This window comes from Mytilus edulis, chromosome 6 (assembly GCF_963676685.1).
Source record: "Mytilus edulis chromosome 6, xbMytEdul2.2, whole genome shotgun sequence".
Lineage (NCBI taxonomy): Eukaryota > Metazoa > Mollusca > Bivalvia > Mytilida > Mytilidae > Mytilus > Mytilus edulis.
The window spans coordinates 76,756,266-76,780,534 of NC_092349.1; the positions used below are offsets into that span (position 1 = coordinate 76,756,266).

A 24,269-nucleotide genomic window follows, 5' to 3' on the forward strand; every position below is an offset into this window, starting at 1 on the left:
AATCCATTTCAACTAGAATCCCTCAATTCAGACAAAAAATTCTCAAAATAAATTTTAAATGTTTCAATTATATATGTACATTTGTAATTATAAAATCCGTAATCAAATGTATGGTTTGAATCTTATAGTTTATTCTTTAAGCAAAACAGATTTAAACTAACTAGTGTAACAGTTACACATGTGTAATCATGTCTGACCTTGAATGAACGTTCGTATATACATGTAATAAATTTGATACGCTCAACTAACCCGAATAATTCAGTCGTTATATTCCGCTGATCTACGAAGGCTACATTAACCCTTGTGTGGGAGAAAATCGGACACGGAAAGGGCTTGAATTATTCGAGTTAACGCTCAACTTGTCAATTAGCACTTTTACGACATTCCTTGTCTTTCTAGCGGGTTGAAATTTCTATGCATACATGTATACAAATAGAAAGATTTATATTAAAATTTGTGTTTGAATATGCCATACGAAAATAAAGGAGATGTGGTTTATTCGTCAATGAGACGGCAACCAAACGACACATAATGAATTAAACAAAAGTATTCATACAGTACAAATCGCAATAATTCTACATGTATTTCAAAAAGAAACTCTTAACCTTGTAAATGATGATTTAGAAAATACTTTTTGGAGAAAAATGGCTAACCTCTAAATAAATGAAAGGAAAATAGTACAGAAATATAGATATCTTTTTCTTTTTGTGTATTTAGGTTTGTGAATTAAAAAATAAAATCCGTTCCTTTCTCCAAGGTCCTTATCATACAAAAAGGCGATTCCCTGTAAAGGGAATTTCTATTTCAATTCATTTGTCTTTAAACAGAGACTACTTCGATGAAATTCCAAATCTGATTGGTCAAACCTAATCTGTGGGCGGTCTTCCCGTTATCAGGTATATTATCATTGGTTTACATAGAAAGTCGAACGCCAAAAGTAAACTAATGAACATGCAGAATACTAGTAACGATTTTTTAAATATATTTTCTTATATCAATGACCAGAGCTCTGATCAATGAAATAACTTAATCTATAACTCCGAATTTCTATTACAAAAACGACAATAGTTTCTTCTTTTTTCACGCAAATATACACGGTCCACTGCTTGCACTCAAATTCTCGTATTTGATTTGTTATATAATTAAACAGGAACTTTCATAGATGTTTTAGGGAGCGTTTGTATGCATTCGATGGATAATTTATTGTTTGATCTTAAACACTTTGTTTTTATCAAAATATATTCAATATTTTTGAGAAGTTATTTAAGGTTTTATCAAATGAAAATTTCATCTAAGTGTTAAAGGGAAATTCCGCGATTTTTTACTTATCATCTAATTATGTTCATCTTAACATAAAAAACACATTTGCAAAGTTTTAAATTTATATTCCTTCTAATAACGGAGAAAGAAAATAAATCCCGAAATTAATTTGAAACTTTGATACTCAAAAGTTTCCCAGCAAAATATTCACATTCCCTGGGGATAATTAGTGTTCGTCCAGTGGCATATATAACAATTGTGATGACGAATAACTTCCTTTGTTCGAGAACAATCTTATTGAAATATAAATCTGTGATTTTACTAGGTCCACAGCTTCAATGAACCAAAGCAAAAGTTATACACCGACCTGTATTTAAATCAAATTGGTTCTCTTCTTCTTCGATGATTACATACTGTTGGCATACGTGGACTAGTCTATTTACAACACTTTTACCCCTATTTATTCAAAATATATGTTTTTTTCTTATGTTCAATGTATACATGTATATATTTTTAAATTGCGCTATAGTTCCGTAACTTTCTATCCAGTCGTATAAACGAATCGTCGGCAAGTGCGTACTTTTTTTTAAATCAATATTTCTGGTCTGTTCCAATCTGTCCTTCACTATTGACAATGACTATATATTACATTTTCCCAAATTCACCCTTGGAAAAAATATTTAAATAGATTTTAATTTCATCAAATCTTATTTTTTGGGTATTATTTATATGTTTATGATATTCTTTACACCAGAAATGTTATTTATAAACAAGCGTATGAGTTTAGTAATGACAAGTAAGACAGAGTTGTATATTATTCATCTGATAGTTCAAAATGGAAAGTTATAAGTTATAAGTTATCAGCCGTGTACACTGATCAATACCTGCAGAAGTGAAACGATGCATGAACTTGCAAGCCCGACAGGAAATCGCTTGAATACCTGGACGTGTCACCTCACACCCCTCACAATACCTTTGGAAGTAATACCTTTAGCCATGCTGGTGATCAGATGAGGGAAGATCAAAATATATTTGTTTATTACTTTAAAGAATTATGAACAAATTAGATTTTCGAAAACAATTTTCACGGAACACTTATTTATGATTTCAACTTTGACTTTTCACCTAATTCCAATATCAACAGTTTAAAAACAACAGACCATGGTAATTTAAAAAAAGTAAGAATATTTTTCGTATCAAGTTAGTCGGATAAAACAACCGTACGATTGACAAGATATCGACACGCAATTACGACTACATCGGTTACTGTAGTTTTGTTTCTTTGTGGTTTATAGACATATCGTTTTTATTAGACAAAATTGCGGATCGCAGAGAATTGATACTCTAAATTTAAAATCGATGGTGATCGCTTATCTAGTGGAATAAAACTTTAATATCTATGAATTTGAGCATTTTTATACAGAATGAGATGTGGGTATTTTAACACTCTAAAGTACCCCAGAAGACCCTGAGGCGAATTTATCCCCGGTTTTAGTCTGAATCAAGCGAGTTTTAGGGAAATACGCGTACAAAGTGTAACGTGAAAACAACGTTATAGTAGTCTCAGGTTTGATCGAAAGTGTACTCTCTGTACTTTGAATATTACTGAAGATGAAGTCCATTTTGTTTTACAATGTGAATGCTGCAGAGACTTAAGGAGGCATTTTATGAAACCTTATTATTATAGACGTCCATTGTCGTTCAAAGTAGTGCAACTCCTCAGCACTAAAAATACAACATTTGCGTAATTTGTGTAAACTCTTGATTAATGCACTTAATCATAGGACCAAAATGTTATTGATCAATACTTGATATTTATTCGCTTCTCTGATGTAGTATGCCATGTTGTCATATTAAAAATGTATTTGTATTTATTGCACTGATAAGCTTAATGTCTGTGCTTAGAGTAATAAAGAGTTAGATAGAATTATCAGGACGCGCCGTTACATGGGATTATTTATCCACGACCTACGATTTTATTCTTTACCAATTAGCGTGTTGATTAGTCGTTTGATCTTTAATAATTATTAAAGAGTCGTGTCACGGTGATTAGCGATGGTGATAGATTTAATAGTTTATTAAAGTCAAATAAACACATACATGTACAAGTTTACTCGGTAAAAAAATACAGACGGTTTCATTTGAAAAATATTAAACATATAAGGTTGCCAAAAAAAATAAAAAAATACTTAAAGTTTTGTTTCAATTATGTTATATATTTACAACCAATTGAAAAATCTCCACAAAGTCGTAAAATTTTCCATTCAATTTATTTCTTTTGAAAACGGTAAATGAAATTACAGATCAAATTTGAAACAAAATGTGGCTTTCTTATGGATCAAAACCCCCTTTTGATAGCGTTGTCCACTTTTGTCTACTGCTAAACATTCTTATACTGAAGCAAGGTTCCGTTTGTAACGTAATTCATCGTTGAAAGTGTTGAAAAATCCGTCCGTTCGGAACAAATCTTAACTTGAGTACACAAGCCATTTTGCATACGGGCCCAGTTAGAAAGCCTTGATGGAATATAAATAAAGTCTGAATAATGACTATACATGTATCATCATTTTAATCTCAGTTTCTATATTTCATCATAATTGAGTATTTTTTTAATAGACAACTTTAATTTGTTGATTGCTTAACGTGTTGTGGCAAAAATCTCATGCGCAATCAGGACGGCAAGTCGTATTAGAAAAAAAGAAAAAGATTATGAAGTACTACGTTAGAAACGGTAAACGTCTAAACACCACCTAGGCCGCCTTGGTGCACTAAGCTCCTGAAACTGCACTAAGCCCATGTTGGAACAGTCATATAAGCACCAAGGTCATTCAGTATGATAAAGTTTTGAATAAAGAGCATATATTTAAATTTTGGTGTAAATATATTCAGAAATTAAAGACTTATTAACATTATCAGATTATACCTTTGTAATTTGGCTTGTGAGAATGAAGATATATATAGAAATGTAACTATATACCAGAGTTGAAATGACAAAGATTTAAGCAATGACAGGTCGCAGGACAGCCTTAAACGACGAGAAAATCCATATCGTCTAGTCATCTTTATGTATATTCATTGTTTTTTTTGTTCCAAAAGTTTAAAAAATTAGAGAAAATATTGTCATAACATGCATAACATGTAATGTAAATTTGACTGATAACAGTTTTTAAACAATTATATGTGTTTCAAATGTTGTCAGCTGTTTACAAAGAACCTGCAAAATAACAAATTCCCTGTACTTTACCGAACTAAATATATTTAATCAGAGTCGGCAAAATAGCCACTGCCTTAATCATGATGATATGGAATTAAAAAATCTCTTATTTCCGAGCTTTTTTATACAAATACGATGATGTGGTATGAAAACCAATGGGACAAATCTCCATCGAAGTCACAATTATAAAAGTTAACCATTTAATATCGGTCAAAGTACGGTTTTCAACACGGAGCCTTGGCTCACACCAAACACGGTACGTTTAAAAACTGCTAATTAAGGACGCCTTAGTCGGTGCATTACCTTAGTGCACCCAGGACAGTCATATACAATGCCACTAAGGACTAGAAGGAGTGATGTTATATGTCTTTTTTTGTATAATTTTTCCATATTAAGATAGAGATTGATATTAAATGCATAAATTACATAATCAAATTTTATAGAAAAATAATCATAAATAAAAGAAATATTCAACATTATTTAGGCACGTGCCAGTGTTTCTTTGATATTCCGAAAATCCGTGAAGCGATTGACACGTTCCAAATAACAAAACAACTGATTAAACAATCATAATATTTTTATTTTAAATAATTAACAGTTGTATCAAAAAAATGCTTAATATTTATAAGTAGATGTGTTGTTCTTATTTAAAATGATTAAAAGAACAAATAATGTTGCTTTTGTTTTATTTCATTCCCGACAAAGTTATTTGCAATAGGTGCATGAATTTGGTCAGTTTAGAGTGTGGTCAGCTTGTTAAAATGTTTATGAAAGAGATATCAAGAAAAAAGGTCTGTTTACAAAGACTTCATACGGTACTCATGTGTTCGTAATTGTTCAACATTTTTTTTTTTTTCTAAGAGTAAAGTTTAAAAAATCATTTATCGAGTTTTTGTTTCATTTTTAACTATATAAAAGAGACAAATGTTTTTGAAAATGTTCCACAGTTTTAAGCATTATTTACGCAAATTTTCCCTTATGTGTTAATTCAGAGCTAAATATATAATTTTGACAAAAGAGAATGCGTCGTACGAATGCCTTACAAATATGCCTTTACCATAGATATAGGAAGATGTGGTGTGAGTGCTAATTGCACATAATGTGAAAATATTAGTTTTTGTAATACAATAAAATCTGAATATTTATATCCAAACCTATCACGTGAAAAAATGAAAAGAGCCGACAGAAATAATTTCATATATAATTTCTTTATATCTATTTTTCTTAAAGAAGAACAAGTATGTTATAAGGAAATCCGATTTTTTTTTACCAAATTGTCTCTTTAAGATATTGTTTGAAATGATTTATGAAATAATGACTATGTGCTTTACTCATTGTTGAAGACCGTACGGGGTCTTATGGTTATTAATTTCTGTGTCATTGTGTCTCTAGGGAAGAGTTGTCCAATCGAAACCGTCCAATCATACCACATCGTCTTGTCTATGTTGCATGTAGTAAAAATTTATTATCATAGCGAACTCGTTTTTGTCCAGAAATATATTGCTCGAACGTGTTTTTCATATGATAATAAATTTTAAATGAACCATAGCAAAGGCAAAAGATATAAACTCCGTCCAAATACGTCCGTTTACATGTAAGTTCAGTTTGGTTACATGTACATGTAGTCAATATTTTTTTAGCAAATGAGTTCGTTTGTGCCCTAAAATATATTGCTCAAACGTTTTCTTCATATTTAAAAAAAATTGAAAATGGTCGCATAAGATAATCTCTGTCAAACCAGTTCATATATGAACTCAGTGTGGTTGCATGTAGTAAAGATTTATTATCTAATTTCTTTTTGTCCAATAATACATTGCTTAAAGTCTTTATATATGAAAATAAATTTTGAAAAGTGCACCACAAGAAACAAAATAAAGTGTTTCAGCTCCATACCTTTCTATTGTTCGAACACTTTATTTTGTTATCATTTTTTTTATATATTTTAGTCTTTTATTAATTTGAACATCAATTTAAAAACCCGGCATTAGATATATTGCTCTGGTGACAAATTTATAATTTATATGAAATAATTACAAAATACACTTGAGAAAATACTTCATCATTCTGGAAAAAAAACATGAATAAAATTTCAACAACAATTCATTTATTAGTATCCAACTTTACCAATCTTGTCGATTAAACACTATAGATATAGCAGGATTCCCGTGTAATCAGTTGACACGTGTCAAACGGTTCATTGATTTTCAGCATATCAAAGAAAAACAGGCACGTGTCTAAATTATGTTGAATATCTCGCTTATCTAAGATTATTTTTCTATAAAATTTGAAATTTATGCATTAGATATCAATATCTACCATAATATGAAAAGAAATTACATTTAATAGCACCCCATCTAGTCCTTAGTGACATGTTATAAGTCCTTAGTCCACTAAGGACTAAGGACTCCTTAGCAGTGTTTAGACGCACCCCTACCATACAGCCCACTTAAATTAAAGTTTAAAATATTTCACTTAAATTTCTTTAATATTTCGAATTTCTTATGTGTCAGAATAAAAAAATTCATTTCAAATTTTTTTTATTAAAAGATTTTAAAATGTTTTAATTTTCTTTCTCTCTTTTTAACCCCAATATCTGCCATTTTCTCTTATTAAAAAAAACCCTATTTTTAATGGTATTTAAGGTATAGCAAGGAGTTATATTACGATATCATATCATAAACACCTCTACACTGCATTGCTACCAAAATTTCACCTGAACTATATGACCCAGTCACTGATAACAATCACGTGACATATGCGATTTATCCAATAGCCCGAACTGCTAGCGGTAACAGCCCGGTACATCAGAGGGCCATGTCAAGTGGGTGATAAACATGTCGGTTTCTTTATAATTTTATCATTTTTCTCGGATCGAACTGATATCCTGGGGATGCTAATTTTGTATCATGCAGAGTGTTCACTCTCCTTCTAATATAACCTCCTTAGGTATAGGTAACATATAAAATGTTGGCATTTGAGGAAGACACCGTTATTATATAATAACCTTTCTTTATTTCTTCATTTCTTCATGGATCAGTGGTTTTATTACCTGTTAATTACTTGCACGTGCTGTCGGACAAAACCTTTGATGACAGAAAAAATCATATTACGACAAAACAACAAAATGTACTGACAAAAAATTCAGATATATTATCTTGAGGAAAAAATACATCCGATGGTATGATTGTTTTATTCATAACACCATCTCACCATGGGCTTAGTGCAGTTTCATGAGCTTAGTGCACCAAGATAGCCTAGGTGGTGTTTAGACGCTCCCGGTTAGGAATTTCTCATTATTTGGTAAAAGAATATTTTTATTACCTATCAAAATTGGTACGAATCATATTTCTCATTATTTGGTAGAAGGATAGTTTTATTAACTATTAAAATTGGTACGAATCATATTTCTTCTGACAAAATTATATCTGTTCCTTTAAAATAACCAATAAATTTCAGATTAGATTATAAGAACATTGGAACTGAAGTCTCTGGAATAATTCGTATGTATAAGGGCTTTTGAACGTATAAATTTTGTATAATTTTATATATATATATATATACACTAATATAATAGCAGGATTGTTTCTTCTTATGGTTTCTTGTATACTAGTATTTGTCAACTATGAGGAATTATATTAAAAGAAATGACTCAGTACATAGCAAATTCTATTCTGTTTGGTTTTCTCAAATGCATATATGATATTTTACCGAGATTATATACATGTATATGCCGAAAAGTACCGAATGTATGCATATGGTTAAAACGGAAAATTACGTTAAGGGGCACCTTTGAACCTCTGTGGTGGCCAGACGGGCCCGGATCCCAGAAAAATATTTAAGTGGGGAATAGCTTGGGTCAATACCTTTAAAATGAGCTAGGTCCGGTTCGGAACTTTGCCGTAGGGATATGTCGAGGAGTACCGAATGTGTGGTTGATATGGAAAATACGTAAATGGGCAACTTTGAACCTCTGTGGTGGTCAGACGGGCCCGGATCCCAGAAAAATATTTAAGTGGGGAATAGCTTGGGTCAATACCTTAAAAATGAGCTAGGTCCGGTTCTGAACTTTGCCGTTGGTATATGCCGAAAAGTACCGAATGTATGCATATGGTTAATACGGAAAATTACGTTAAGGGGCACCTTTGAACCTCTGTGATGGCCAGACGGGCCCGGATCCCAGAAAAATATTTAACTGGCAAATAGCTTGGATCAATACCATTGAAATGAGCTAGGTCCGGTTCGGAACTTTGCCGTAGGGATATGTCGAGGAGTACCGAATGTGTGTTTGATATGTAAAATACGTAAATGGGCAACTTTGAACCTCTGTGTAGGCCAGACGGGCCCGGATCCCAGAAAAATATTTAAGTGGCAAATAGCTTGGATCAGTACCTTTGAAATGAGCTAGGTCCGGTTCGGAACTTTGCCGTAGGGATATGTCGAGGAGTACCGAATGTGTGTTTGATTTGGAAATTACGTAAATGGGCAACTTTGAACCTCTATTGCGGCCAGACGGGCCCGGATCCCAGAAAACTATTTAACTGGCAAATAGCTTGGATCAATACCTTTGAAATGAACTAGGTCCGGTTCGGAACTTTGCCGTAGGGATATGTCGAGGAGTACCGAATGTGTGTTTGATATGGAAAATACGTAAATGAGCAACTTTGAACCTCTGTGTAGGCCAGACGGGCCCGGATCCCAGAAAAATATTTAAGTGGGGAATAGCTTGGATCAGTACCTTTGAAATGAGCTAGGTCCGGTTTGGAACTTTGCCGTTGGTATATGCCGAAAAGTACCGAATGTATGCATATGGTTAATACGGAAAATTGCGTTAAGGGGCACCTTTGAACCTCTGTGGTGGCCAGACGGGCCCGGATCCCAGAAAATTATTTAAATAAGGAATAGCCTAGGTCAATACCTTTGAAATGAGCTTGGAAAGGTTCGAAAATTACCGTAAAGATATTCTTAGGAATTCCGAATGTAAGATTGTTGAAGAATCTCAATAAATGCGTTGTGTTTTCTATATACGTTCAAATGTAGTGATAGGTAATGAATAATACAATAACATCACTTACTATAGCGTTATAGTTACAACGTTACCATAGCATAATGTTTGTATTTTCTGAAGTATGTAACGAAAAATTGTAAGAAAATGTAAGTTCACAATATACATGTATAATGTGTATATATGCATCTTGTGTAACCTTTTGATTAAAACTATATTCATGCCGTAAATCTAGTTTTTTTTAACTGTTAAGGAGGTATCTCAGCATTAAAAAGACGGGAAAAAAACCAAAAAACATTGGAGCAGGTGTTCATGTATATAAAAGAAATACTGATAGCGATTAGGATAATAAAGATCTCTTTGCATGATCCTCAAAAATGAATATCTGCCTTTTGAGTGGATACCATAAAGTCTTAAGTGATGGGTTGAAGCAAATTCAATACCTCATAGATAGTTGAACTGTCCTGACATCACAAATTAGCATCAATAAAACATTTGAAAAAATACAATAAAGTATTCATCAAACAAAGAAAGAACACATTTGATATTAACGACATGTTAAACAATATGAATACACTAATTAGATCGAATCTCTGATCGATTCTAATAAATTTTAAAATCCGTGAAATTGATTTAAAATCGTTTGATAAAATATTATTGCACAATTTTAAATCGTAAAACGAACTTGACATCAATCATTCATGTTAAATTTAAAATTGTTATAACCAAGAATTGACATCATTCTACAATAGATTGCTGACTAGACGAGCTCAGATTGGCCGGAAATGATTAAGGCTCTTACGGGGAACGTAACATGTATGTCGATTCATTGTATTAGGGAAAGTACATCTTCGAGCTTCTTATCAAAAGTTTGCAATTGAATAAAAATGAAACATATCTCAAGTGCAGTGTGCTAGAAACCTCATGTTGAAAGAATTATGCAAAATTGTCTTCGAGCTTAAATAAAAGTAATTTTTTTTTCTCCAGTGCCGTTTACTATTCATATCCATTTTTGTCTTTAAACAGACGTTGAAATCAAGCATTCACCAATCTTGAAATAATCAATGTACTGACAAAACATCGGATGACTACAAATTCTTTTGGGTGGTGACAAGCATTTGTATCAGAAAAAAAAATCGCATCTCTATACCCAAAAGTGAGGTTAAGGTACACTTCACAGACACATGTTTTCCGGAGACAAGTTCCTGTGTGGATGATGAATAAATGACCGGGAATTCAACCTCACCGTAACAACTATTATATTGTTAATCAGTATACTCTTGTTTGTTGTTATATATTATATTAAAGTCATATGAAACCTCTAATTAAAATAAAAAAGGATGCATATATATGTTTTGTTATAACTATAAGTATAGTTTTCATGCTAAGACTTATGTACTGCCATATACTTTTTTCTGAAGAAAATTCTTTAACTTGTCCACATTTAGAAGAAGATTCCTTTTTAAATTGCTTGATTTCAGGGGCCAGTTGTTCAAAAGGATGCAATTCGCCGACATATTTTCCGTATGCTAGTAATCTTAGCGTGACCTTTCTCGTTAAAATCAATCGATCACAATACGCATCGATATGTCATTTAAATAAACTATAATCTTATTGTACATGTTATACACGTGCTCATTAACCATGTTTCTTTACTGATTGCTTACAATAAGGTGACAATCTGTAAACTACGGCTTCATAATACGACAAATATATGTATAACAGTTATATGTAATTTTTTTTTTCTGATGTCATTCTATTCTACTAGTATTCTAATGATAGTGCAGTGGAAGTGCATAGTGGTCATTCTTTTGAAATAATTAGTTTTTCTAATAGATTGGATTTGAGTAAGTATAAATAAGAAGATGTGGTATGATTGCCAATGAGACAACTATCCACAAAAGACCAAAATGACACAGACATTAACAACTATAGGTCACCGTACGGCCTTCAACAATGAGCAAAGCCCATACCGCATAGTCAGCTATAATAGGCCCCGATAAGACAATGTAAAACAATTCAAACGAGAAAACTAACGGCCTTGAGTAGGCATTCAAATTTTCCCGCAATTTTTGGAAAACCTTCTAGAGATATTCTTTTGCAACGTTAACACAAATTATTGGTATCCTTGATATAATATTGATTATATATTTGTAACGACAAAATATTTTCACATCATTTATCTACAAGACTGTTCCTTAAAAAATATTTTCACTAATATGCATAAGCGATAAGGAATGTTATTTTGCACTTGATAATTTCCACGTTATTATACGAAATACGTCCGGTTATCAACCAAAAACGCAAGTAACGTGGGTACAAATGTCTGCGACAGTTTAATTTTCAATTTTAAAGTCCGATATCGGCAAGTGAAAACCCATGAGCTACTATGCGAGAATCTTTTTCTCTAATGATTAAAAAATAAAAATATGTTGTTAAGCGAAATCTACTTCGGTAACCTTCCACATTCCACAAACTTGTCAATTTTATCATGCATCACCTGTTGGCAAAGTTGATTCATTCGGTGAACTGGTAAAGGTTATGACCCTTAAACGTCTCTTACAAAGATAAAAAGTGCATGAAATATTGCAAACTACTTTACAAAAAGATTTTATTGGAATAAACCCCTTAAAAAGCATCAAACGTATCCGAAAATCAAAGTTATATATAGAATTGTGCATACTTCTTCCCACCGTTTACCGGCGTGGGCATTGTATGTCCACGGCTGTCCTCGGTATAGGGTGGACACCACGCCCACGGCTGTCCTCGGTATAGGGTGGGCAAAACGCCCACGGAAGTCCACGGCATAGGGTGGGCACCACGCCCACGGTGGACAACGGACGTGGACAGAGAGTGGACGGCATTGGTTTGTCCACCGTGGGCGAGTGGAAATGACAAAGTCCACCTGGACTGTAGTGTATGATACAATATTGACATCATTGATTATAATATAGAATTGTTTATTATTGGGTGGTTGTTAATGTACATGTGTTATACCAGTATTATAATGATTGTAAAGTAAGGAACTTTTCCTGTTCTAAATATATTTAACTTAAAGTCTTTACTTTCATATAGGATCTTGTTGAAGAATGGCAGTCACCACAACTAATTTCAGATGGTGCTACTAGGGATGATATAAAACAGGGAATTCTGGGAGATTGTTGGTTCCTGTCAGCTTGTGCTGCTGTGTCTCAGAGAGAATGTTTCATGAAAAAAGTAATTAGTAATTCTAACTTGATCATATTTCCTTAAATTACAATGTTAATGTTTGTTTTTGGAAAGATCTGGACTATATTTATCAAGACAAGTAAATGCAGTTACATTGGTACAGTTGAACATTTTAAGTGACAAAGATTACATAATAATCGAAGAATATGAAATAATGGCAGACACTCTATTTAGAACATATTTTTTTTATATAGATTGTACCTAGTGATCAGTCATTATCTGGTGAGGGTTACAAGGGAAGCCTTAATTTTAGATTTTGGCGGTTTGGACAGTGGGAAGATGTCTATATAGATGATTTGTTACCCACTGCAGACGGTAAACTGATCTATGGCAAGTGTACAGATCCTTGTGAATTCTGGGTAGCTTTTGTAGAAAAGGCATATGCAAAGTGAGTAGAAATTAGTACAAAATAACATCCTACAATGGTAAAACACATAGTGGAAATTATAATGTTGGAATACAGGCATATATTTCAGATAATCACTTGATATTTTATGTTCATTTGCAATTCTGGAGGTAGAAAAACTTAATCATGTTAATACGGAGAAATAACAACCTTTACAATGAGATGAGATATTTAATAAATTTTTACACTTGAACCAAACTCATCACTATTTTTGGTAATTTATCTATGATTATGAAAATACAGAACCTTTAGACTTACATCAGGTTTTTCTGAATAGTCAAGTTTTCAGGGTTAGGGTAATCAACAACAACAACGACAAATAGTTTATTTACATCTCATCATTAATATTACAATACATGACATAATACACGAATACATACAATAATATAAAATATTAATGCCATTCTAAAAAGAATTATGAGAGACGGGACTAAAATATATATATATGTATCAAGGTTTAGGCAATTTATTCAACTATTTCAATACCATAGAAACAATTACTCGTTGAATACAATGTTATCAATGTAGTTATAAATTACAATGGTTAATTGGTTTCAGACAGAAAACCTTGATAATGAACATTTTTATATAAAAGAACTTTTTTAAGGAGAGGAAAATCAATACATATATACTAGAATACACACTAGCTTTTTTGTTTTCCATAACAAGTTGATGGAAAGATTTTGATTTACTGTTAAATCTTTATTTTTTTTTCTTTGGTGGGGGGGGGGGGGTATAAGCTTGCCCTGTCCCTGATTTGATCATTTGTAATTGTGTCATCCTTTTATAGGTTACATGGATCGTATGAGGCTATAGAAGGTGGACAAACGATGGATGCTCTGGTTGATTTAACAGGAGGTTTGGCAGAGAGACACATTATACAAAATAAAGACCCTCAGCTTTATAGAATCATAGAAAGGGCAAGGTCATCTGGTGCTTTTATTACTTGCTCAAGAAAGGTGGGTCATTGTTGAAGTTGTCTATGGTCTTTTGATTTAAATAATTATACAGTACCATTAAAATGCATACAAAGCTATTTATTTATACACATGTTTCAGTTTTTTAACAGCTAGCCGTATATATTATATATTATTGTATATATATTGTAATAGACATTTCATCAATAAATTGTCTGTTTTCCTTAGCAGAAGGTTTATTTAAAAAGAAAATTTGCTGTATAAACTATATACAGGTTGAAATTCTAAACCAAGTTAACCTTGCTTCATTGCCTGTCTGTCCGCACAATCAAATATATAAAGATATCAAATTGGATATTTGTTTTAGAAATTTAAGTATTATTTCAGTCGTCATGAAACAAAAGCAATATAGAGCAAAATTTGATAGTTGACATTTGGTATGATATCCATTGTTTGCTCCTGTTTAAATGCATTAAGCTAAAAAAAGTTTTCATTTTATATACTGTGGCTTCATTAGTATTCGTTGGATACCAATTGTTTTGGGTTTCATGGGTACAGGTAAACAAAAAATTTAAATGTTCAACAAAATACAAATTTCTAGTTGTATCCAGACTTTGGCAGAACCACAAAATCATATATCTATGAAAATGCAAGGTTTCCGCAATCCGCAAAAATTTGTGCCCACAAAAATAAATGAATTCACATTATTAAAAAAGTTTTATTTATAGAAATGACTAAACAATTTCAGGGAGACTGGAGATTTAGTAACAAAGCTGACCCTAATGGTCTAGTATCTGGGCATGCCTATACAATTACAGCTGTCAGGAAGGTATGTCTTCAATATTATACATTTGGTTTCTAATGAAGAGTTGTCTCATCTGCCATCACCCACATCTTCTTATTCTTTATAAATAAAGACCAACCACAATTAACAACACATGGTCAAGATAAACTGATTTGGTACTGGCTTAGTATATGATGTGGTTAAACCAGGTTTATATGCACAAAATCTTTCCTTTCTGTCTATATATAGCTATCTAGATATAAGAAGATGTGGTATGAGTGTCAATAAGACAACTCTCCATTCAAGTCACAATTTGTAAAAGTAAACCATTATACCAGTAGGTAAAATTATGGTCTTTAACACAGAGCCTTTGCTCACACGGAACAGCAAGTTATAACATGAATAAAGGCCCCAAAAATGACTGGTGACTGATCAAGACCACATGTCATAACACTAAAAAAAATGGGTCAAAATGTACTCACAACATAACAGGAATCTATCTAGGGTAGAAACAATTCCTGGTTGAGTTATTGCAGCTCGAGGAAACAAAAAAATCAGCCAGACAACATTTCATTTGTTCAAAAGACTTATCAGTAACACTCGAAACAAAACAGTCAATGAGGTCATATAATTTGTGAATTTCCTCAAATTGAATGAATAAGGTTGTAGTAATGTTATAGATACAAGCCAGTGATTGATTTGACAGCTTTGTATGATTTTATTTTGTTAGATAAAACATCAACGAGGGGAAGAGAAAATGGTGAGGATACGTAATCCATGGGGAGATAACAACGAATGGAAAGGATCATGGAGTGATAAGTATGAAACTTGATTTGAAACAAAACAAATCTTCTTCAATTCCACTAATTTATTTTTAACTTGAGTGAAAATCAAAGATTACAAGTTTAGAAAATAAAAGGCTTCAAGTTTCACTCTAATTGCTTTTAGGGTTATATTAAGGATAATGGATGTAGAAGTACCAACTTCTCTCATACAAAAATAAGATCCATGCTGAATATTAACTCATCATAGATACCAGGATTAAATTTGGTATTTACGGCAGACACGCATTTCAACTACAAAAGACTCATCAGTGACGCTCGAATCCAAAAAAAGCTGAGAATGCATCTGTTTGACATATGGTTGATTATAGATGAATTTGGAACACATTCATTTGTTGAACAGTGCGGCTAACATTATGACTTAAATTTGACATCTGTGTTGGGAGCAATTTACAAAACTTCACTTCGTTGAAAAAAAAAAAGATTTTTAATAAAAAATTTAATTATCTTTTCTGTTGATTTTTTAGTGACATAAATTGGAATTTAGTGAATGAGGATATTAAACAAGAGATTGGCCTACAATCAAAGGACGATGGAGAATTCTGGATGTCCTACAGAGATTTCTGTAAACAGTTCCAGGAAGTTACGATATGTCTCACTGGTCCAGATTTTGAAGATGACGAGGAAGTTGAATCTGCTGGTAAATAACACTTGTCATTAAATTCATTGATTTGTTCTATGGAACATTAGAAATCTATATAAACTGTAATTGGTAGATAAGAAGAAGTTAAAAATGACAACAACTTATTATATAAATTCTATACATGCTTAGTGCTTTTCTGGATTTGCATTCATTAATAAAAGTGCTCAGGGGAAAGATAATTTGGTCATACAAAATTATTGTTGTACCAAGGAATACTTTTAGCTATAAAATAACAGTTTCAGATAACCAATACCCTATTTATCAGAGATTTTGAAAAGTAGTCCTAAGATTGATTTTTTTAAGGGATTATTTGGTTAAGTGCATTCAGTGTGAGTAATTCACCACTACTGTACAATGCTTTTCCTGATAAGTTGTTTTCAGTACAAGCCAAGACATACAGGGATCTCTCTTTTTTTCTTGTTTAAATCACTATATTCTATTTCTATTTCAGGTCATGTAGAAGTGGTGAAAGGAGAGTGGATTGCTGGTAAAAGTGGCGGAGGTTCAAGGAATAACCTATTTGATTTTGCTACTAATCCACAGTTTGTTCTTACATTACACGAACCAGGTACAAATTTATTTGCATATTGATTCATTCATGCTGGATAAGACGAGTACAAACCCTACATCCACAACAAAAGCATAAACATACATAAGAATCCAAAGCAATAAGAAAGCAAATTCAGCTAATAACCAAAGATCCAAGTTAAACTAAAACAAAAACATGTCAGAAACTAATTAAAAATGATTTTTTCCTGAAAATTATCTATAACAACAATAACCTCTGATAAAAAAAGGTAATTAAATTTTAAGGAGGATTTGTGGATGTTTACATCATAAATACAAGTTTTAATCTCATATATCGTATTTACTTTTTTTTAAAGGCCATTTGAAAATTGATTTAAACAATGTAATCAACTGCATACCTGTCAATCTATGAAAATGAAAGAGTGGCTCATGACCTGTGCTGCAAAAGAAAATCATAATGTACACGAACTTGTCAGCTGAATTTAAGTACTTTGGGGACTGCTTTCTGGAAATTCTTGGTAAACAAAGGAAATAACATTGAATAAAAACCCAAGGAAATCTGCATCAAAGAACTTCAGGTTTACCACTTTATTTTTCATTAGATTTGTTTTTGCATGTTTTGTTCTCCAATTTTATAGTTCCTTTAATATTAAATTTTTTGGTTAAAGTTATCAAATATTTTTATGTTTACAGATAATTTTAATCCACAAAAAGATGATCCTGATTCTGAGGGCATGTGTAGTGTAGTCATAGCCTTAATGCAGGAACATCGTCGCTCAAAAAGAAATGTTAAAGTCAAAAGTCTGCAGATTGGCTTTGTCTTATATAAGGTATTGGTACTAAAATATATAAAAGTCTGATCCTTGAAAAAAGTAAGGTCACAAAAATACTGAACTTAGAGGAAAATCAATTGGGAAAGTCCATAATCACATGGCAAAATCAAATAACAATACGCATCAAAAACGAATGGACAAGAAATAACTTGATCAAGTTAAATTATTTTTAGTGTCACAGCTTGAATATCAAAACTGAAGATTATTTTTTTTCTGGTTTACAGATTTTCTTAGATTGAGGGAATCTTGAATTCTTGTAGATGCATGTACTTGATTTTGTTGTTAAATAAAGCATACAAGCCTATAGATAAAATTTATTTCATGGAACACTGAAATTTTTGGTAAACCTTTACACTTGAAATAAATAGAAATAAGTGCCCACATGAAAATAATATAAATGAAAATAAGTGCCCTCATGGAAAACAAGGTATTTGTAGTATATTCTTTTGGACTATTTTACATTTCCTGAAAAAGTTATTTTGTTACAATCTGTTTATTAGCATTTTTTAAGTTATGATTATTTATGTAATATTTACCATTGTAGACAGACCATCCAAACAGAAGACTTGATACAAGACATTTCCGATATCACCATGACTGTGGAAGGTCTGGTGTGTATATAAACTATAGAGAAGTTAGTCAGAGATTTCAACTAGAACCTGGCCACTATGTTATTATACCTTCTACATACATATCTAATGAAACTGCCTGCTTTATGTTACGGGTGTTTGGGGAGAAAAAGTTTACATTGAAAGGGTAAGTTAAAGGTTGACAAAAGATTTTTATGCCCAACCTACGATAGAAGAGGGGCATTATGCTAACTTATCTGCGGGTTTATTTGTCCGTTTGTCCCGCTTCAAGTTAAAGTTTTTGGTCAAGGTAGTTTTGAAGAAGTTGAAGTCCAATCAACTTGAAACTTAGTACACATGTTACCTATGATATGATCTTTCTAATTTCAATGCCAAATTACAGTTTTAATCTCAATTTCATGATCCACTGAACATAGAAAATGATAGTTTGAGTAGGGCATCTGTGTACTATGAACAAATTCTTATTTTTCTTCTACAATGGGCCTTGGTGGCTGAGTGGTGTAAGTAGTCAAACTACTCCACCACTAGCCAGTCAACACCGAAGTTGTGAGTGTGAATCCTGTATGCGACAGGTTCTCTTGACTCCAATCGTAATTGACTAGGATTTTCAGTTTTCCTACAGATCACAGTTCTATCTGGGCACTTCAGTTTTCTCAAACCAATAAGAAATTACTGATATGAAATAGCACAGTAGTGTTGAAAGTGTAAAACACCGATCAATCAAGCAATATTTGTAAATAAATAAATTTGGTGTTTTTACTGTCTTCTGATTGGTTAAAATTATTAGTTTTATTTTCAATGTTGTCAATTTTTATGGCGACACGCCCATTCCGCTGATGTTGTGTATTCATACGCCAACATGTGTGTACGTTGTTATTGTTAATATAAATAATATAATATGTTCTTTGAGCTTTATTTTTGATAGAAATTTATTTATAATGAATGGCAATAATTTATTTTGAATTTATTGAACCATAAAATTAATTATTTTGACTCTTCACATTTTACATAATCCGCTTCACGAATTATTCAATGTGAAGAGTCAAAAATTAATTTTATGGTTCAATAAATTAAAAATAAATAATAGCCATTCATTAAATACACAAATCTTCCTGAAATAGCAATACTTAATTATACATTTGTTTTTTTCTTAAAATATCCAATTAATAAATCCATGCAATAATTTCTGTGTTTTTCTCTGGCATGTGTCAGGCATCATTTGCCATATTTTCTTGGTGCAATCAATGACCTACTTAACATTGAACTTTGACCAATCAGAAGCATGTTTATTCAACACCAAAAATTGAGAAAGGAATTGGGGAATGTGTCAAAGCGACAACAAAAACCCGACCATAGAGCAGACAACAGCCCAAGGCCACCAATGGGTCTTCAATGTAGTGAGAAACTCCCGCACCCGGAGGCGTCCTTCAGCTGGCCTCTTAAAAATATGTATACTAGTTCAGTGATAATGGTCTTCATACTTAACTCCGAATTATACACAAGAAACTAAAATTAAAAATCATACAAAACCAACAAAGGCCAGAGGCTCCTGACTTGGGACAGGCGCAAAATTGCAGCGGGGTTAAACATGTTTATGAGATCTCAACCCTCCCCCTATACCTCTAGCCAATGTAGAAAAGTAAACGCATAACAATATGCACATTAAAATTCAGTTCAAGAGAAGTCCGAGTCCAATGTCAGAAGATGTAACAAAAGAAAATAAACAAAATGACAATAATACATAAATAACAACAGACTACTAGCAGTTTACTGAATGAATATCAGGCACAATCCCTCCCGTTAGGGGTTTAGTATCATACTATTATAAAATATATCAGAAGAACATAACCCGTGTCATGCCAACCAGAACTGTTTTCTAAATAAATGTGTTTAGTTCTGATGCAAAGACCCTATAAATGAATCAATATTAAAGCCAAAATATGCAATCTTTAATGACATGACTCATCTTATAATATTTTGACATATTTATAGAATTTTTTATTATACAGATTTTAATAGGCATATTTCTTTTCTTAGGCTGCCGCCATTACTAGATGCAGTTATAGAGAACAACATCAACAGTTGAAGATAATAGAATTTAGATATCAAAATATTACACTTTAATAGCATTTTGCAGTTACTTATTGCAATACTGTCTCATGCTAAATTTGTTATGTTGTTTTGAATGACTGTTATCTGCTTTGGTTTGACCAAAAACACCATTTCAAAATATGTATATATGTTATTGATTACATAGAATGTTATTAACCAATGAGTCTTGTTTTTAATGGTAACAAATTTATTAGTCTTAAGAATAGTGTATGTTTAGGAATGTCTGCTTACTGGATATTGTTTTGATCATTTTCAAACAAGGTTGATACATTTGTATAAGTCAGTCTTTCAAATAATAGTATTTTTTTTTAAGTTAAATGCTACATAAATTTGTTGGTGAAGATTTGATAACAAGTTTATCTTGATTACAAAGTTTTTTCCATCTTATTCTGCAATCTAGGTAACCACTCTTGATTTTAAGATTGATCAGACTTCTTGATGGAAGGCATATAATCAAGCCATAGGAAATGTGTAACACATGAAGAAAGTATGAACTATCATAATATCATCAACCTTTCACATGTTATTTACCCCTAAATGAAAAAAAAATAATTTATTTTGACATGAAACCAATAGATTCATTTTAATTTAGTACAATTGCATATAGTACCTTTGTTAATCAAAATATTGCTCATTATGATTTAGATAAAAAGGTAATATATTATTCCAGAAAAATTATATTTTAAACAGTATTTTATCAGTGTCTTATGCTTGTAGAAGTACTTGGATATTTTCAGCAGTTGCTGTGTTATATTATTTTTAATCTCCCACACTTTTACCAGATATATAAACAGGGAGTGTTTGACAAATATAATTTTCTCCATGGTCAAACATTACAGATATCAACATACAATAATTGACCAAGTACTATTAAGGAAACTGAATTTTGAAGTACAATAAAAAAACATATGATGTTTTTGACTTAATTTGTCTATTTTTCCTTCAAAAATTGCTTTTACTTTAGATATTGACACGTCAGGGTAAATTTATGTTCATTTTTCTTCAACATGACTTTGATTTTATAGGTTTTCTTGTGGGACTGACAAAGTACCTGGCTTATCAGAGTTTTTCAACAATGAGGGCCACTTTATGTCCATTAAAGAAAGGTTCCACTTCCACTATCTGCTTTAAATAAACATTTGTAATTTTTTGGGTTTGAATTTTTCTAATGAAGGTATATATCCAAAAAAACACTTTGTTTGCACCAAATGTATTGAGTGTGGTGTTTTGGTTGTATAGGAATGATTCTATAATGTAATGATTAATGAGTATCACTGTGCCTTAATAGTTATTATCTATAGATAGAAAAATAATGCAAGTAGCTTATATGTTCTGAAATAATTATGCTCAAACTTAATTACACTAGACAATGTAATAGATATAATAATTTTTTTTAAGGAAGATATTGTTTTTTCTATCTTTTTATTCATTGTCACAAAGTATTATTTTCCTCCTTTTAAACTATTTTCAAAGTAAGGTGTTGGTTTACTTGATATGATGATCTTATACATATTCATAGTGGTGGGAAATGTTCTATTCCTCTTTTATTGACTGTATTATTGTGCCTTTGAATTGGAGGCTTTTGTGCAATATCTTCATTGTATTAAACAGATCTAGAGTTGGAGATTTATTGAATGTTTAGAGTATTGTGTAGTTGTTTAATTATGTTGTAGATTATATTTTAAAAGTTATGCAGTTATCATGTTGTGCTCGGTGAAAGCCAACCTGTGGAAATAACATTTAATTCTACGAAATATTATATCGATAAATTTTAATTGTTTTATTGAAAATGGTCTTATGTGAGAAGTTGTGTCTGTAAAGGAAAATAACTCCATATTCATGTAACTTATATATATAGATAAATAAAGATGATACAACTGAAATAAAGATAAATGCAAGTGGAAAATTGTTGTTGATTAAAAAACTTATTTATTTTAGGATGCTAGTTGATCTAAATTTAGAAAAAGATATAGTTTAGTTAATTACTTTAAAAGCTGTGCATTTAGAATGTTTGCTACTTTTGTTTTTGGTGTTTATGTCAGATACTTGGAATCCTTTAGCTTTATCCATGAAGTGCCAATAAAATGATTTCCAAAATAACCTCTTCTTTGGTTTTAATAATTCTATGACATATAGTTTCAAAAGCCTTTTTTGAAATTTTTAAAATAAACTTATTATTTTTTCATAATTTTTGAAAGAAAAAAAATGCAAATGTTAAATGTATGTAAAATCTAGAGAGAATCATTTCCCAAAAATATTCAATTAATTATGTGTAAAAACAAGAAGGCAGACCTTTCTTATTTTTTGCTTTTCAACTTCTGTTATTTATATACATGTACTATTATTTTATGACAGTCTTCAAAACTTTTTTTTGAAAAAGAGGAGTGAGCTCCCTTAAACCATTTATTTTAATTTTGAAAAAGTTTTTTCTCTTATTGACATATATTCAATATTTCTTTTCATTCATATCTTTATGACATTTTCTTTTACTAATTGATACAAAATTTGAGGTATTTTGACGATAAATTCCTGTTGGTCTTTGAGATTTTGTCTTTCTACAGTTAGTTGACTAAATTTAAACATGTGATACATTAAAATTATGAATCAAGTTGAAAGTTAAATAAGGTTTTGATGAAGAAAAGCATTTTTTTTATTTCCTATAGTTATTCTTGCCATTTCATATATCTCATGAAAACTTGAGGCTAATTTGTTCACTATATATCTATAAAAAAGAGACTTTTGTAATTGCTTTGGAATAGGTTTTGTGTCTACTTATAAAATTATTGTGATTAATTTTATCAATCTACAAATTAAATAACAGGATATGTTTACTATCCCAAAACCATTTTAGTTAATTTTGATTAACACATTTCTACCTTCTTGTATCCTATATATTATACAGCTGTCCATAATATACATGCTTTAATTTCTAAATTTATTTTATATATCTGAATTATTTTAAGTTATATATTCCGTCCTTAAAATTTTGATAGTAAATGATAATGTTTTGTACATGTTATTTATTGTTTTTTAACATTCCTGTCTCATGTTTTACTACATGGATTTTATACAAATATATATTTATTAAAAATATCTTATATTGTTTGTTATTATCTTACACAGTTCATGGAGAGTGGAATCAGTATTGTGAAAGTTATATGAAATTGAAAGATGTCTTTGAATAAAGACAACAGTAGTATATTGCTGTTCAAAAGTGTTAAATCAATTGAGAGAAAACAATCAGGTTACACAATCAAATCGAGTGAAAACAAGAAACTCTGAGGTGCAACAAAAACAAAAGCCAACATACAACGAAACAAGCTATATATGTTTAACATATTTCTGACTTGGTATAGGACATTTTTTCAGAAAATTATTGGTTGGTTGATACTCGTTCTGTTGCTAGAAAAACCTCCCTCTTATGATGCAATGTTGAAAAATTAATCCTACAATGACATTTCTATGTGACAGAAATACAATACAAACAAAAGCAACAACACTCATCACAGAGAAACAGACTAATAAAAAATGTAATAGTTGTTCCAACATGTAAGCCGCAGAATAACAACAAAAATCATTTACAACAGTATAAACAGTTACATAATTTTGTAGCGAAAATTGAAATAGTGAAATTAAGATAAAATAATTATTTGAAATTGTTTAAATTTGTAACAATAAAGCAACTACTATATGATAATTTTGATACATGATAAAAACCGTTGCTAGGCTTCCAATAAGATAATTGGTTTTTTTTTCAAGTTTCCATACTAAGACATATACATTTATTTGGCTAGGGGACCATAAATTTCCCTTATCGTACTTTGTCCTTTTCTATGTCCCATGCTTAATAAATGAGATTCAAGTTCTAGTGTGTAATGTATCAACAGTTGTACCAGAAGACGACTAAATT

At 31.2% G+C, this 24,269-nt stretch overlaps 1 protein-coding gene across 1 annotated transcript in view; it reads left to right on the top strand.

The window, feature by feature from the left end:
• Positions 1-22,683, top strand: part of LOC139526635 (calpain-A-like) — a 25,684-nt gene extending 3,001 nt beyond the window's left edge. The window contains exons 3-12 of the mRNA XM_071321795.1: positions 12,552-12,692; positions 12,899-13,092; positions 13,901-14,069; positions 14,776-14,856; positions 15,542-15,630; positions 16,121-16,293; positions 16,748-16,864; positions 17,518-17,654; positions 18,202-18,413; positions 20,285-22,683. Coding sequence (XP_071177896.1) covers positions 12,552-12,692; positions 12,899-13,092; positions 13,901-14,069; positions 14,776-14,856; positions 15,542-15,630; positions 16,121-16,293; positions 16,748-16,864; positions 17,518-17,654; positions 18,202-18,413; positions 20,285-20,333 — 1,362 coding nt within the window. The 3' untranslated portion in view covers positions 20,334-22,683. The remainder of the gene's footprint in view (positions 1-12,551; positions 12,693-12,898; positions 13,093-13,900; positions 14,070-14,775; positions 14,857-15,541; positions 15,631-16,120; positions 16,294-16,747; positions 16,865-17,517; positions 17,655-18,201; positions 18,414-20,284) is intronic.
• Positions 22,684-24,269: the final 1,586 nt, after the last annotated feature.